Source organism: Oenanthe melanoleuca, chromosome 17 (genome assembly GCF_029582105.1).
Source record: "Oenanthe melanoleuca isolate GR-GAL-2019-014 chromosome 17, OMel1.0, whole genome shotgun sequence".
Taxonomy (NCBI): Eukaryota; Metazoa; Chordata; class Aves; order Passeriformes; family Muscicapidae; genus Oenanthe; species Oenanthe melanoleuca.
Window position 1 is genome coordinate 7260792 of NC_079350.1, and position 15814 is coordinate 7276605.

The window sequence follows — 15814 nt, forward strand, 5'->3', positions numbered from 1 at the left end:
CATCCCTCTGTAGTGGTTCTTTCAGAAAAATCATAGAATCCCAGATTGGAAGGGACCTTAAAGCTCATCCCATTCCATCCCCTGCCATGGCAGGGACACCTTCCACTGTCCCAGGTTGCTCCAAGCCACATCCAGCCTGGCCTTGGGCACTGCCAGGGATCCAGGGGCAGCCACAGCTGCTCTGGGCACCCTGTGCCAGGGTCTGCCCACCCTCACAGGGAAGAATTTCTTCCTAATGTCAAATCTAAACCTACTCTCTTTCAGTTTAAAGTCACTCCCCCTTGTCCTATCATTACAAACACTGGAAGAGGCTGAGCATCAGAACTTCCTGAAGACAGCAGGAAGAAATCTTGTTGAGACTCTGTTGAGAATCTGAAACAATAATCTGTTGAGCTTCTTGTTGAGACACATCTCAGAAAAAACCAAAGGGACCTCAAAATGCTGATCCTCTGCAGGCCAGTTTGGAGGTGTTTGCAGGGATGCTGTCCTGGTCAGCTCTCTGTGTGTTCCTTCCAGCCCCCAATAGCAATGCAGAAAAGGCAGCAGGATCTATGCAGAAACAGGCTCTGAATGCCAGGCTGGAAATCCTTCTGTGTGCCAGTGTCACAAAGACATTCCCAGCTGGGGAAGCCCATCCTGCCTGGAGGCTGCCAGTGGGGTTGGGCAGAGGGGCAGAGGGGCAGCGTGCTGCCACCAGGCATGGTGCCACCCAGACCAGGGAGAGGAAACAGGGCTCCCTGTGCCTTCCACAGCCTGCTGAGCCCCCAAACCTGCTCTTCCAGAGGGACCTCATTAAGGCTGAGGTGCTTCTCTGGATCCAAAAGCAAAAGGGTAATAGGGGTCCCAGGGTCACCACCTGCTGTTTTTCTCTTGTCTGAGGTGAACACAACCCATCAGAGATGGGCCTGCCCTCCTGAAAGGGGTCACAGCCCTTTTTGCCATTCCTGCACACTCTCATCCTCTGAATTATTGTCTGATTGCCATTCCACTCCAGCGAGCTGTCAGGCATGGATCTGTTAATTCAGCGCAGCAGAAACACAAACAGATGGGTAATTGACCCTCCTGCCTCCATTACAGCCGAGTTCAGAGCTGCTGCTCAGGCCATAAACTCCTCTCCCTGCCTCCCCAGCCCCTGCCTTTTCCAGCTGGGGTCCCTGAAAGCCCTGCTCAGAGCTGCTGTCCCCCTGCACCACAGACACTGACAGGGGCTGACAGGCAGGATTGCCAGGTGGAACCAAACAGCTGTGGGTCCTCAGGGAGATCCACAGGGAGTCTGGAGGAGGACAGGATGGGAAACCACCTACACTGCACAGGGCAAGCACTTAAACTGTTGTCACATCCTCTGGTAGCTGAGCAAGGGTGCACTCACACTGATGCCTGCACAGGGGGATGGATGCACAGACACTTGCCATGGAGAAAGGGGCAAGGCATAGATCTCCCTGCTAATGTGAGCCAAGCAACACTGAAATCATCAGCACTAAATCCATTTGCACTTTTATAGGATTTGGCAAGTAGCCTTCCTAGCAGGGAGCGAGCTGCAAAGGCTCAGGTACCCAACTCCTGTATTTATGCTGTGGGAGCCGGGTGCTTAACTCTGCAAGGGTCTTTCATAAATCCCCTCCCATGTTATTTTCCTTTCTTCTGTTTTCCGTTCCTTCTTATTTTCCCTTTCACTGTGTATTTTCCTTTTCTCTGTGGTACCAAACCCATTTAGTGTCTCGAAACAGGTCAGAGCAGCATCATGCTTATTGCTCCTGAACTAGCATTTAGTTTCAGGAGACAAAAACTGCCACACCTGGGAATTAGGGAGGCTTTGCTTTCAGGGTCTTTGTACTGTGCTGGGATCTGGGAATGGGATGAAAGGGTGTTGGGGAAGGGGAAGTTTCTTCTCACCCTTTTCCCACAGAGGAGATGGGCTCTGTTCTCAGCTAAATCACTACTTGCCCTGGAGGGATGCAATTTGTACCTTCCTTATTCACAACAGCTTTTAATTCTTCACCATAACCTTCCCAATCTGTTAATGATCAGGTTTTGAAAAGAGGAACAAATACCTGAAATGACTTTTTCAATTACTGTTTTTCCTCCCATGACCCTGTTGCTCTCTCTCCAGGTCTCCAGATCATCTTCCCTCAGTATTTACAAGAGAAGTTTGTCCAGTCTGCCTTGAGTTACATCATGTGCAATGGGGAGGGCGAGTACATCTGCCGGGACAGCCAGTGCGGCTGCCAGTGCTCCGAGGAGTTCCCCCAGTGCAACTGCCCCATCACTGACATCCAGATCATGGAGTACACCCTGGCAAACATGGCTAAGACCTGGACAGAAGCCTATAAAGATCTGGAGAATTCAGGTAATGAGCAAAACTCACGTTTTCAATTTGTGGCAGGTCCTATCGGGTAAAAATCTTTTATTCCCTCTGTATAATGCTCTAATTTGACTGAAAAATAGAGGATATTGAACCCAAACCCAGGATCTTAGTCTTGAGGGAGTTTTTCCCTCTGTTACCCTTTTTTCTCTATTAAACACACAGACAGGAACACACACCACACATGGAATTATGTGTACAGGGATATTTTCCATGGAAGTATATGTTTGGTTAAAAATCTGATTTTTCTCCTCAAACCATCTCCAAACCTCTCTTTTAATAGTTCTACTGAGAAACTTCCACAATATGAATGACGCAGAAATTGCTTTTCAGATTTGCATGAATGCTTTATTCTGCTTTGGTGAAGGCAATTCAGAGGGAGAAGAGCACACAGGCGAGATGACTCTTCCTTTGAGGCAGGGAGGAGAAGGGAAAATTACTCCTCTGTCCTGCAGGGAACACTTCTCTTTTCTACTTTCTCCCCAGGTGAGGCTGGGGTGTCAGCGGAGTTTACCCCTAGTAGGTGTGTTGTACTCACACTCCTGAGGGCTTGAGGTAGGAAAGAGCAGCACTTTCAGTGAATTCTATCCTTTAGGAAGTGGCCTGACTTTCCTAAAACCACACAGGCACCAAGCAGAACTCCATCAGGAGCTTGTCCTTGTGCTGACTCTCATCTTTCAGTCTTAAGCAGCCACTTTCCAACACATTTTCTTCAATGTTTATTGTCACAACTGCCCAGATCTCAGTGTCAGGAAGGAACACTGTGAGAAAAGGACCCTCTAGCTCAATTCAAGAAGAATTCTTCTTAAGTTTTCTCTCTTTCTTCATGTTGAAGGTCACCTTGATCCCTTTAAAGGCTGAAATGCAGCAGCCTGTGCTGTTTCCTTGAAGGGCTGTTGAGGATTTGCTTCATATTGAACATGTGGCCCCTGCTGGTGTTTGTGCCTCTGCACAGCTCCCCATGTCCCACCCGTGCTGTCACCCTGGGGCTCAGCTGAGCAGCCAGGGTGGGAGTTAATGGCCCAAGGCTAATCCCCATCCTGACCACATCCCCCCGTGTGCCCTGGGCACTTCCAGGAGCAGGTCACCAGCTAACGAGGTCAGATGTTTTCTGTGAGTTCATAGATGGGGTGGGTAACACAGGCAAACCAGAAATGTGGATTTCAGGAGCTTCTGCCAGCTCAGTGCTGCACAAGTTCACAAGGATTACTGGCAGTGTCTGCCAGCACAGCTCTGCCACTGGGTAAGTGTTAGCTGTTGTTAGATCTGGCACAGGATCTTCACATGAGGTGCTCAAGAGTCACAGATTGGTGTCATCAAACCCCTTCCTTTCCCAAGGGACCTAACCCAGGCACTGAGGTGGTGAGAGATGGGAGAGGGGAGTTCCAGTCCCACCTTCTGTCCTTGCTGCACCCCATCCAGGCACAGGCTGGGGTAGATAATTGTATTCAGGCTCCCTCCCCTTGAGAGTTGAATGGGGGAAGGTGTTTTTCATTTGCCATGTTAAAGTGACATATTGCAGTGCAATTTCTACCATATTCCACCCAGGACTGGAGGCTTTTCAGGGCTAGATGGAGTGATTATCTTTATGTCTAAAGCTGCTGCATCTGATTCATCACTTTGATGCATCATGCGTGAACTTATCCTTTGAGATGGAAGTTGCTATCACAAAAGACTGCAGTATTAGTGTTTTGCTTCTTTGTTTTAATAAATATTCCCAATAACTAGAGGATTTTCTTCATTATGAACAGCAGAGGAGAAATCTCTGATGACATCTGAAGGCTTTTCCAATAAAGTGGACTGAAAGGCACAGGAGTGCTCTGAAAGCAAATACCATTTTGAACAGGAAGCTACTGAAAGCCCAAAACATTTGTATTCTGTTTCTGGTCTGTGTTGGATCCTCTGTTAATTTGAAAAAAATCGTGCAGGGGGAATCAAGAGTTGCTGTGATTTGGAACAGTATCTTCAAAGTCAAGGAGGCTGCAGTGAACTGAAGCTGCTTTGAATCAGCTCAGGAGGTTTTTTAGCCCTGTGCTTCACTGCTTGTGGGTATATTGAGAAAAATAACACTGTCTTATTCTTGGCATTTTAGAATGGCTGGTCAGAAAATTCTGTGATTGTGGATTAAAAAACCCCAACTTTTAATTAAGCCATTTGGTGGAGTTTTATTTGTTAATTCGTTGGTTTATTCAAGACTATTGCTTTCTGATGTAAATGGAATTTTTTTTTTTTCTTTTTAACAATGGCAAAAAGAAAATTTCATCTGTGGAAGAGATGTCTGACCTGCCAATTCCCTGTGGTGCCACTTGTGATGCTGAGTCACTGCCCTGGGACTGCCTTAGGGAGGGGGTGACTCTGCAGAAAGAGGGGACAAGCTGCATCACGGGAGGTGTAGTTCCAGCCATCAGCAAGGTTTGCTGTGCAGAGCAATACAACAACAAATGCAAACAGACTTGTTAATTAATTGGAAATTCTCAGGATTTAGAATGAGCTATTCCCAGAATCAGGGAATGTCCCCATCCATACCACAGGTTTCCAGGCAGTTATAAATAAATGTAAATAATGAAGAAATTATGTACTTTTTTTTGTTTTTTTCTTCATCACCCTAATTTTGAACATCCCCATCCAGCTTTTATTTTGCCAGATTTGCTGCTCATTTGTTTTTCCCCCAACGTTGCACTGCAGTAGCAAAATGTGCACACTGCACCGAAATTCCTGCCTTGCCCGTCTCGATGAAAAATGTAGCACATTCATCATCAGAGGGAAAAGAGCCCGGGCTCCTGCACAAAAAGGCTTTTGAGGAAATTGATTTATAAGGGGCGGGAAGCAAATGCAAGGCTTTTACTGCTGAAAGGTACCCAGAGTAATCAGCGTGGTCAAGAGAAGCAATTACACGTGATGGTGGTTTCAGAGCCCGTGGAAAAGCACAGAGTTGGGTTTGGGGAGGAGAAGGGCACTGGAAGCAGCATTAAAAACAAAGTGAAAACCTGAGAGATGACTAAAAAAATATCTCTTGGTTATCTTTGGGGGAGAAAGGAGACAAGCAGATGTCCCACGGATGTTGGAAGTGCAGTGATGGTTATTTTTGAGGAGCTGGGTTCCACCATGTGATGAGTAGGATGTGAACATCCATTTAGCACCCCTGTCAGGATGAGACTGACTAATGCACAGATATCCTTTGTTAGGCAGTTAAGCATGAACTGCAAGTTGATGAATAATAGGAAATCTGATATGCCAATATCTTTAACTTTGCACTGTAGGATGTAAATTATCTGGTTTGATTTTCTCCACTAATTCTATGGATTATTTCTTTTTATTTGAAAAGGTTTCAACCTTTACCAGCTCTCCTTTTCCTTCTGAAAATGGGATGAAGGAATTAAAAAAAAAAAAAAAAAAAAAAAGATTGGGAAAGGATCAGAAGTAATGCAGAGGAAAAGATGGCTATACATCTTTTTGGCTTGTTTGGGAAGTTTATGGCAGGGTCCTAGTCCAGCCTCCCTCTAGAAGCAGGACCAGAGCCAGCACTGGGTCAGGTCAGCCTTGGTTTTGTCTAGCAGAGTCTAAAATGAGAGATTTTTATACATCTCTGATCATGTTCCAGCGCTGCATTACTTCCAAGTGACAAAATTTTTCAGTAAATCATTTTAATTTCTCAAGCTGCAAACTGTGCATTGCTCCTTGTTATAGCAAGTGTCTCTCAAAAGAGGAGTTTTGTTCATATCTGTGAGTACCTTTGGAGCAGCTGCTGTTGTAATTAAATATCCCTTGGCCTCCTCTTTACCAAATGAAGCCAGTGCAGCTCCCCACACCTGACTTTGCAGAATTTGTGCCCTGGAGCTGCTCTGTGTCCCTCAGCTCTGCCCTGCCAGGCTCTGGGCACCCCTTTCAGGTGGGTGCCCCAGGTGTAGCAGTGCCAAGAAAAGGTGAATATCAGCTTCCCCAACCAGCTGGATTCAGCCCAGTATGAATATTTTTCCCAGTGAGAACAGGATGTTGACCCATGTCAACCCCCAGGCCCTTCCTCAGCTGATTGTGCCCAAGCCTGTGCTGAAAAGTGTTTTTTTTTTCTCTCCTGGTACAAAACATTGCTCTCGTTGTTATTGCATTTTATGGAGTTCTTATTGTCCCACTCATTGCATTTCTCAAGGTCTCACTGTGTCAAATATGGTTTTCTAGCATCAAAAATTGAGTTATTTTCCCCTGAGAAAGTTGGAACCATCTGTTTATTTTTCCCATCTGAGGATGTCCCAGCCTGGTAATCAGAGTCTGAGCAAACCACCCTTCTCAGGTAGGAAGGAGAGGCTGATCAGAAACAGAAACAGTATTCTATTAAGAATAACAGTATTCTATTAAGAATTTCTGATTGTGATGAAAAAAATGCCTCTCAAACAAACCCTTCATAACAGTGGGGTTTTTTCATTATCAAACAAAATAAAATGGAAATAAAATGATCAAAAAACAACAAACACAACAAACAGCAACATTGAACAATATATTTTTCGATCAATTTAATTTGTTCCCTTTGGCTAAAATTGGCACCTTTTGTTCTCACCCGAGCCCTGCAAACTATTTTATTTTATTTTTCTCATTACAAAATGCAACTCATTTAACTTCAAATGGAGTTAAATGAGAGGTAAGAATCAGAATGCACTTTTTAAAAAATGTGAAAGCAGGACATTTCAACAGCATCCAAACCTATTCTCTGGGGAATTTTTTAAGCTTTGTTTCCCCCTCCACCTTTTTTTTTAATTACACAGCAAAATGCTTTGCTTTCAACAACACACAGCAGCTGAAAAACAATGTAAATGAGAACTCTTTAACTGACAATGATTACAACTCCCAGCTTTTTGTTTATAACCCTTACACTATAACTTCATGTTGCAAGGAATTTATTTCTCTTTTTTTTCTCTCCACCCTGTACACATTAAGTGTGTTGTTTCACCTTGATATTCGCTATAGGGATTTTTTCCCTATATGGGAGCAGCAACAGCCATGGAATTAGTGTCTTCCTGGGGCAGAGTGACAGACCAGTGAGTTAATTCACATCACCTTCCCCTGGCAGGGCTCAGTCCATCACTGCTCTTTGTGAAAAGCTCTGTGACTCCCTTAGCTCGGAAACCTCCGTATCACCCAATTCTCGTGTCTGTTCCAGATGAGTTTAAATCCTTCATGAAAAGGCTACCTAGCAACCACTTCCTGACCATTGGGAGCATCCACCAGCACTGGGGGAACGACTGGGACCTGCAGACCCGCTACAAGCTGCTGCAGAGCTCGCTGGAAGCCCAGCGCCAGAAGATCCAGCGCACTGCCCGCAAACTCTTCGGGCTCAGTGTCCGCTGTCGGCACAACCCCAACCACCAGCTGCCTAGGGAAAGGTACTCCATCCTTCCTCGGCCTTGGGGGAGCTGTGGGGGGCTGCTGGAGCTGAGCTTGGGCTGCAGTCTAATCACAACAGGCTGTGTTGGTGCAGATGTTTGGGGGAAACGGGGAAATCTGGGAGCGGGTTGAAATTCCTGCCGAATTGCTGAAATTTTGTCACATTTCTGGCTACACTCACATCCCTGGCTACACTCATATCCCCTCTGCATGTGGTTTTACCTGCCCAGAGTGAGGGCATCACTTATTCTTTAAGTCCTGCAAGAATACATTGAGTCTGTTCTGCAGACTGAGCTGCTTTTTTGTGGCTTTCCCTCAAGATCTGAGTTTTCAGCTTCCAGTTGCTGTTAAAAGAGACATGTGGAGCACAAGCTGCTTCGGTCCATTTTTGGGTTCTGCTGCTCAATATCTCCAGAGTGAAAGGAGAAGCTTTAGTTTCACTTGGAATACATCACATTTTTGCTGTGAGATGCAGCATGAACCTCACTGAGCAGAAGCATTGCAAGGTTATTACAGGTGGAGAGAGCAGATTTTCCATTACTGCTCCAGCAACTATTGATATCTAATAATCCCTCCTGCTGGCTCCTTTCAGCCCTAACCTGTAGCTGAGTTTGCTTCAAGTCATTTTTGGAGACTTGCATTTCTGGATTTTAATAAACATCTCTTGCTGTGTCTTTCTACATTGCCTGGACTGAAGCAATACAGAAAATCTTGGGGGAAAAATAAAGAGTCTGAGTGCCTTTTCTTCTATGCTTCTCTTGAAAGGGTCAGGCCAAGTTAATATTTAGAGAGAAACTGTTTGTCCTCTTCCTTCATTACCTAAATATTCAGTTTCAAGAGTAAATTGACAGATTGACTGCTGCCTCCTGCTCTCATCCTGGCTGCTGAATATGCTGACTTTTCATTTCATCATGTGCAGCTCAGAAAACTCTTCCAGGGCTTAACACCTCTTTAATTACCAAGAAATCTCATGTTTCTAGACAAAGATTTGATGGACTTACTAGGGATGAGGAGAAATATCTATTAAATGTAAGAGATTATGAAATAAAGTCTTTGGAGAGCTTCCTAAACCTGGCCCATCCCTGCCAACTGCCTGAGCTGCTCTGACCAGGCTGCTGGAGGAGCCACAGGCATGTCCAACATGGAATTTTTAGTTGTGCCACAGCAACAACAACAACAACAAAGTGAAGCAGCAGCAAGGAAATCTCCATCCAACCAGGCTGCTCCAAAACATTCAGACAAATATGTCTTCAGCATTTATCATCTATTTTAAAAACCCAGCCAAGCAGAAAGGGAGCCTCCAATACTACAATGAAATCTGGGGGAAGGAGGGTGGAATGGATGATGGCAGATGGGTTTTTAACTGACTGATGTGCTTGATTTGTTTAAGTCAACATCAGCAGGCAGATTATCATTTCTTTTCTTGTTTGTCATTCTGTATCTGCAGCTAGGCAGGGGAGCAGTGTGGTAGCAGCTCTGTAGTGGAAGAGGTGCAACCCATCTTTCTCCTCACAGAGCTGGGAAATACTCTCATTTTCTAATTGTTGCTGTACAGAATGACAGAGGCTTATCAAGCATGCCAGTGGCTTTGAAAGGATGGCATGGTTCTATTAAGAGCAAGCCTCTCTCTCTTTAATACACATAATTGTAAGCCTGCATTATACATTCAAAAGCAGTGTAAAAAAAGAAGTGAGATTGCTGTTGATTGTCCTGAGGGAAAGGAAGAGGTGGTGCTTCCAAAAGGAAGATAAGAAAGGAAGAGTAGGGATTCTGGCAATTAGGCTGATTCTCCATGACCCTTTGCAATGGCTAAGGAGACAGAAATATCTATATCTATATCATCTATATCTATCTATATCTATATCTATATCTATATCTATATCTATATCTATATCTATATCTATATCTATATCTATCTATATACCTACATATCTATATATCATCTATATATCTATATATCATCTGTATATCTAGATACCATATATATCTATATATCCATATCTATATATATTATCTATAGAAATATAAATATATTGATATATAGATACCAGTATATTTGATCTGTACTTCTTTTGTCAAAACCCAGGAAAGTTTACAGGTTTAAAACAGAGGCAAGTCTGCTGCCAGCCCTGTACCACAGGAAGAATGTGAAAATTGTCTGTTCCCACATCCAACACTCCAGAATTTTTCTTCTAATGACCTTCCTTTTTTCCTCACCCTGTTTTCCCCTTCTTTTTTCTCCTCTTCTGCTGCTTTTCATTCCTGCCTGGTCTCTTTCAGTTGTTGCTGTTGCAGTTTTTCCCTTTCTCCACACATTTCTCCTGCCCACTGTTTCTCTCTCATTTTTCCTTTTACCTGCACATTTACCTCTCTTTCTTTCCCAATCTTTCTGCTTCGGTTCCTTGATTATTTCTTTCCTTCCAGTGCTTTCCTCTGCTTTACACTCTCATCCCTCCTCTGGCTCCCTCCCCCTAATCATCTTGCTGTTCTTTGCTGCTGTATCATTTAATGCCTTCTTTGATACAGCCTACAGCTTAATGATTATTCGGAGGTCAGGCGATGCAGGTGCCATGAATTTCACTAATCCAGCTCTGAGAGCCTCTGTCCATAATCACTCCTCTCGTTCTACAGGGGCTGAATCCTAATTTGTCATTAGCCAGTCCTCTCACTGCAGCACTACCAAGAACTTTTTGCCCAGAGGAGACAATGAAGTATTCATTAGCCAGGGGGAGGCGGAGGGGAGGGAGCAGCGGCTGCACAGAGGGTTCTGCTGGGGGCTGCTGAGAAAGGAGTCGCTGTGCCCAGCCTTCCTGGGGCAGTGGGAATGGGAAAAGGGGGAAACAAGGCAACGTGGCAAGTGGGTAGTGCAAAAAGTGAATGTGGGTTGCAGTGTCATTTTCCAGGGCTGCAGGATGTGGGGTTGAAGGTGCTGATACAGCAGCTGTGGGAGTGGTGGGGCCCAGGGCTGGGTGAGTGGGGCTGATTTTAAGGGAGAGACTCCAAGAGGTGGTTAATTAGCAGCAGTCTTTTTGTCTTTTCTTTAAGGAGAAATAGTTTTAGCAGCTTTGTCTCTGTTCATCCTGGCTTCCACCCTCTTTTCTACTGTTCTGAGCTCTGCACCATAAGCAGAGGTTGCTGCTTACTTTGCCTATCCTGTTATGGGTCTGTTTTTTAGACAGTGGGGACAACTGCCAACGAAGAGCAGTTTTTTCCTGCTAGCCTGGGAGTTCTGCTGCCCTTGTGATATCTGATAGCCCCACAGCTTCTGGCATGGCTTGATCAGCTCCATTCCCATGTCACTGTGGCATTGCTGGGATCCTTGGCAGCACACAGGACACAGTGCCTGTCTTGGCTCCTAGAGCAGAGTGAAGAGAGAGAGCTCAGATGAGCATTTCTAACTGGTAGCATTTCTTAGAAGGCTTTTGCTCATCACAAAGGAGTAAACAGCAGATTAAAGATTCAGTCTAGAAATAGACTGGAATAGCTCCCAGATGCCGCAGCAGGGCATCGATGTTCCGAGAGCTCTGCCTCAGACATATCTCTGTAGCTCCAGCAAGATGCCAACACCGAGTCCCAGTGAGGCCTGACAGTGTTAATTCTTCCTTCTCCCCACCTGCAGGACGATACAGGAGTGGCTTACCCGAGTCCAGTCCCTGCTGTACTGCAACGAGAACGGGTTCTGGGGGACCTTTCTGGAAAGCCAACGGAGCTGCGTTTGCCACGGCGGCACCAGTCTGTGCCAGCGCCCCATCCCCTGCATCATAGGGGGCAACAACAGCTGTGCCATGTGCAGCCTCGCCAACATCTCCCTCTGCGGCTCGTGCAACAAGGGCTACAAGCTTTACCGCGGCCGCTGCGAGCCCCAGAACGTGGACTCGGAGCGGAGCGAGCAGTTCATCAGCTTTGAGACGGACTTGGACTTCCAGGACCTGGAGCTGAAGTACCTGCTGCAGAAGATGGACTCGCGCCTGTACGTGCACACCACCTTCATCAGCAACGAGATCCGCCTGGACACCTTCTTCGACCCGCGGTGGCGCAAGCGCATGTCCCTCACCTTGAAGAGCAACAAGAACAGGATGGACTTCATCCACATGGTGATCGGGATCTCCATGCGCATCTGCCAGATGCGCAACAGCAGCCTGGACCCCATGTTCTTTGTCTACGTCAACCCGTTCAGCGGGAGCCACTCGGAGGGCTGGAACATGCCCTTCGGGGAGTACGGCTACCCGCGCTGGGAGAAAATGCGCCTCCAGAACAGCCAGTGCTACAACTGGACCCTGCTGCTGGGCAACCGGTGGAAAACCTTTTTTGAGACCGTGCACATCTACCTACGCAGCCGGACTCGGCTGCCCTCCCTCCTGCGCAACGAGACTGGCCAAGGGCCCGTGGACCTTTCCGACCCCACCAAGCGCCAGTTCTACATCAAGATCTCGGACGTGCAGGTCTACGGCTACAGCCTGCGCTTCAACGCCGACCTCCTGCGCAGCGCCGTGCAGCAGGTCAACCAGTCCTACACGCAGGGCGGGCAGTTCTACTCCTCCTCCTCCGTCATGCTCTTGCTGCTGGATATTCGGGACCGAATCAACCGCCTGGCGCCTCCGGTGGCCCCGGGGAAGCCGCAGCTGGATCTGTTCTCTTGTATGCTCAAGCACCGCCTGAAGCTCACCAACAGCGAGATCATCCGAGTGAACCACGCCCTGGACCTGTACAACACCGAGATCCTCAAACAGTCCGACCAGATGACAGCCAAACTCTGCTAACCCTGGACTTAGCAATGGACACCTTGGTGATTGATCCTTTTGCTGTATAAAAAAAAAAAAATAATAAAAAATGAAACAAACACAAAAAAAAAAGAAAACAAGAAAAAAAAAGAAAAAGAAAAAAGAAAGAGGAAAAAAAGTAAAAAAGGAAGAAGGAAAAGTGGGGGGAAAAGGAAGGAAATAAAAGGGGAAAAATAAGATTTGTAAAATGTAATTAATATACAAAAGAGGAAAAACAAAGAGGAAATTCTTCATTTGTTGAAAACTAAACCCGTTCTAGCAGCTGTATAAAACTGTCAGGCATGTTTGTTATTTCTATAATCCGTCATAAAAGGGTAACACCGTACTCTCTCTTGACCTTGGGGGTGTTGCTTGCAAGTCCTCAGGGGCAGCAGAGGAAATAAAGGGAGGAGCAGAGAGAGGGGCAAACTTCTGTACTGAACTGTCAAGTTTTCTGCTATGCAGGTGCCAAGACAAAGAGACATACAAAAAAAAAAAAAAAAAAAAAAGCAAACAAACAAACAAGAGTTATATGTAAATGTAAAAGAGCTACCATTATTCCTATACTGGGAGTAAATGGTTAAAGATAAAAGATATTTCTTCTGTTGAGATTTATGCCAGATTTATGTTGAGTTATTCCTGCAGCCTGTGCTGAGCTTTGCTGGAGGACAGGAGGGGATGGCAGTCCTTGGGGAGTAAAACTGATCCCTCCTCAGAAAAGATGGAGGGTGGGTGCAGGGCCCAGGTGTCCTCCCTTTGGGATTTCCATCTTGGAAGATGTTTCACCAGAGGCAGAAGCTCAGCAGATGCTGGAAAATGGGATGTGTGTTGGGTTGTTTAGCTTGACCTGCAGTTTGTGCCCTGCACTGGGCTGGTGCCAGAGGAGGAGCAGCACCTGTAAATCTTCACTCACTCATCTTTCAGGCCCTTCTACGTAGTCCCTAAAGCAGAGAAAGCCAAAACCATAAAGGCAAAGCTGAGTTTGTCTTTTTGCCTCAGGTGCTGGGTTTTCCAGTAGCACTGGGTGACCCTCATCACCACAAAAACTAAAGCACAATGCAAGGGAAAATACATTTCCAAGGAAACCTGGAAACACTGAAGGGTACATAGGTCATTTTTGTTCACTGGAAGAGGGAAAAATCCTTTTTACTTTCTTATGTTTCTGTGGCTGTGAATAATATCCTTGTCTCACTTACACTTTGTCCACAAAAAAAAAAAAATACAGCAAATATATGAGAACATTTTATTAAAATATATGCAAAATTAGTAAAAGGGAAGGGTGGGAGGGAAGAGCACAACAACCAAACATATCCTGAGTTTGCAAGGATAAAGCCAAATTAAAAAGAATTGAGTATCAAAAAATAATACTAAAATAACCAAAAGATGGTAAAATTTTTTGGAATGTGTGTGGACATGTGTTTGGATTTAAACAAAAAATAGGATGTTGAATGGAGTGTGTGAATGCAGGATCAGCTGAGCTGGGTGATGAAGCCTAAACACTGTGGGAGGTGAGTAGTGAGGTGTTTCTCTTAATTTCACTGGCTTTTTTTTAGTTGAAGTTGATTGAGAAGTGCTAGTGAGAGCCTGGAATTCCTGCCCTCCAGAAAGGGAGAAATAAATCTCTGATCCTGATGGCTTCCAGAGCTGGAGGAGCAACCTGTGGAAAACAGGTCTGAGCAAGGGGCACAGTCCTGATCTAAAGACCAAGATTCAGGTTTGGCTCAAGATTAAACATCTTGATTCAACTGAGTTCAAAATAGTCTTGTAGGAATTTTGACTTTATTTGAAGATTTTGGCTGAGATTCTGAGAGCAACATCAGTTCTGGAAAGGCCTGAATGCTTTGTGGTGTTGGTTATGTGACACCAGGGACCTGGGCAATCAAGGCTGCTTTCAGGTTTAATTCATATGATTTAGGTTGTTCTCATCCAAATTTCCTGAGAAGGAACTGGATACCTTAAGGAAAATATACATTCACTGAACCCTCCTGCTGAGCTACCAATTGAGGGCATAAGAGAAGCAATTTGGGCAATCAGTAAAACCCCAAAAACGGGGATTAGTCACAAAAGTCTGTCTATCCAAGAATGGGTATCAGAAGGAGAGCTGGGTGAATTAAACAGCAAGGATGTTTTTAGGGACATTTCCCTCAGCAGTAGCTTTTTTTCCCTACCTTGTATCAAGATTGCTCTCTCCCCTGGTCAGTCCACACAAGAGGCCTCAGGCTGCCCATTTTTCCCAGTGTTTGTTTTTCATTTGCTTGGTCTTTGCTTTGTGTAGCAGAAAATCATATTAGGCCTCACCATTCCAAGAGTGTTCTTTATAGATGTGACATTTCTGCCTCAGCTTTCTGATAAGAGAACATTTGGCAGCAATCGTATGCATGGAGGTGAGTTTTAAGCAAATAGTAGAGAGTATTCATGGGAAATGAATGTCAAATTTGTAATTATCAGTAGAAATAATGTTCCTGACAGTTACATCCATCTAAGCAGGGAATAGAAATGTACTGTTTAAATTACATGTATGACCCAAAGAGCTGACACTTGAAAGAACTATGGTTATAGCTCTAAAAATACTGACTGCTGCTTCTGAGCAGCCTGGGCTGCAGCCTGCATGCAATGATGGCATTTGCTCCTGGCTGGGAATAGTGGCTGTGCCAACACAGAGCGAAATTAATTCGATAAATTCTTTCCTTTGAGATAAGAATCCAGGTCTAGGGAGTAGAAGCCAAAGAAGTTGCAATTAAATCTCAGATCTCATGGGTAACCAGAAGCACATTACCTAAATCTCGCCTGGTGCTTGTGGCACTGGTAGGGATCAAATCAATTGTCCTCAAATCAATTGTCCTCATGTATCTTTAATGATGCCTTGGGATGAGCAGCCCCCAGCATTTACTGCCTTCAGCAATGGGGGCAACTCCACAAACATTAAGCAAGGTTTTGGGTGCCAGCACAACATTAAATCCTGGCTGGCCCATCCAGAGCCGAGTGGATGGTGTGGAGCTGAGAGAGGCACGTGAGGTAACATTGCCATCGTGGCTGGGAAAGGGCAAGCTGGAGCGTGAGGAGAGGGAAGGAGTTTTGGCACAGACATGGTGTCAGCAGATGGAATTCACCTGATGGTTCCCCTGGATATGATGGCTCATCAACAACATCAACACCTCAAAGTGGAGCCACGTTCCAACGTGGCTACACAAAATTTTGCGAAGGGATGCAGCAAAAATGTCAAGAATAAACTCCCACGTCCTTCAAGGTAGGGAAGATGAAGTTCTTTGGCAACTCAACCACCATTTTGGGCTCATTGAGAAAATGGAAAAGAACC

At 45.4% G+C, this 15814-nt stretch overlaps 1 protein-coding gene across 1 annotated transcript in view; it reads left to right on the forward strand.

The window, feature by feature from the left end:
- Positions 1-13107, forward strand: part of BRINP1 (BMP/retinoic acid inducible neural specific 1) — an 85561-nt gene extending 72454 nt beyond the window's left edge. Inside the window, exons 6-8 of the mRNA XM_056505360.1 lie at positions 2111-2347; positions 7515-7737; positions 11358-13107. Coding sequence (XP_056361335.1) covers positions 2111-2347; positions 7515-7737; positions 11358-12498 — 1601 coding nt within the window. The 3' untranslated portion in view covers positions 12499-13107. The remainder of the gene's footprint in view (positions 1-2110; positions 2348-7514; positions 7738-11357) is intronic.
- Positions 13108-15814: the final 2707 nt, after the last annotated feature.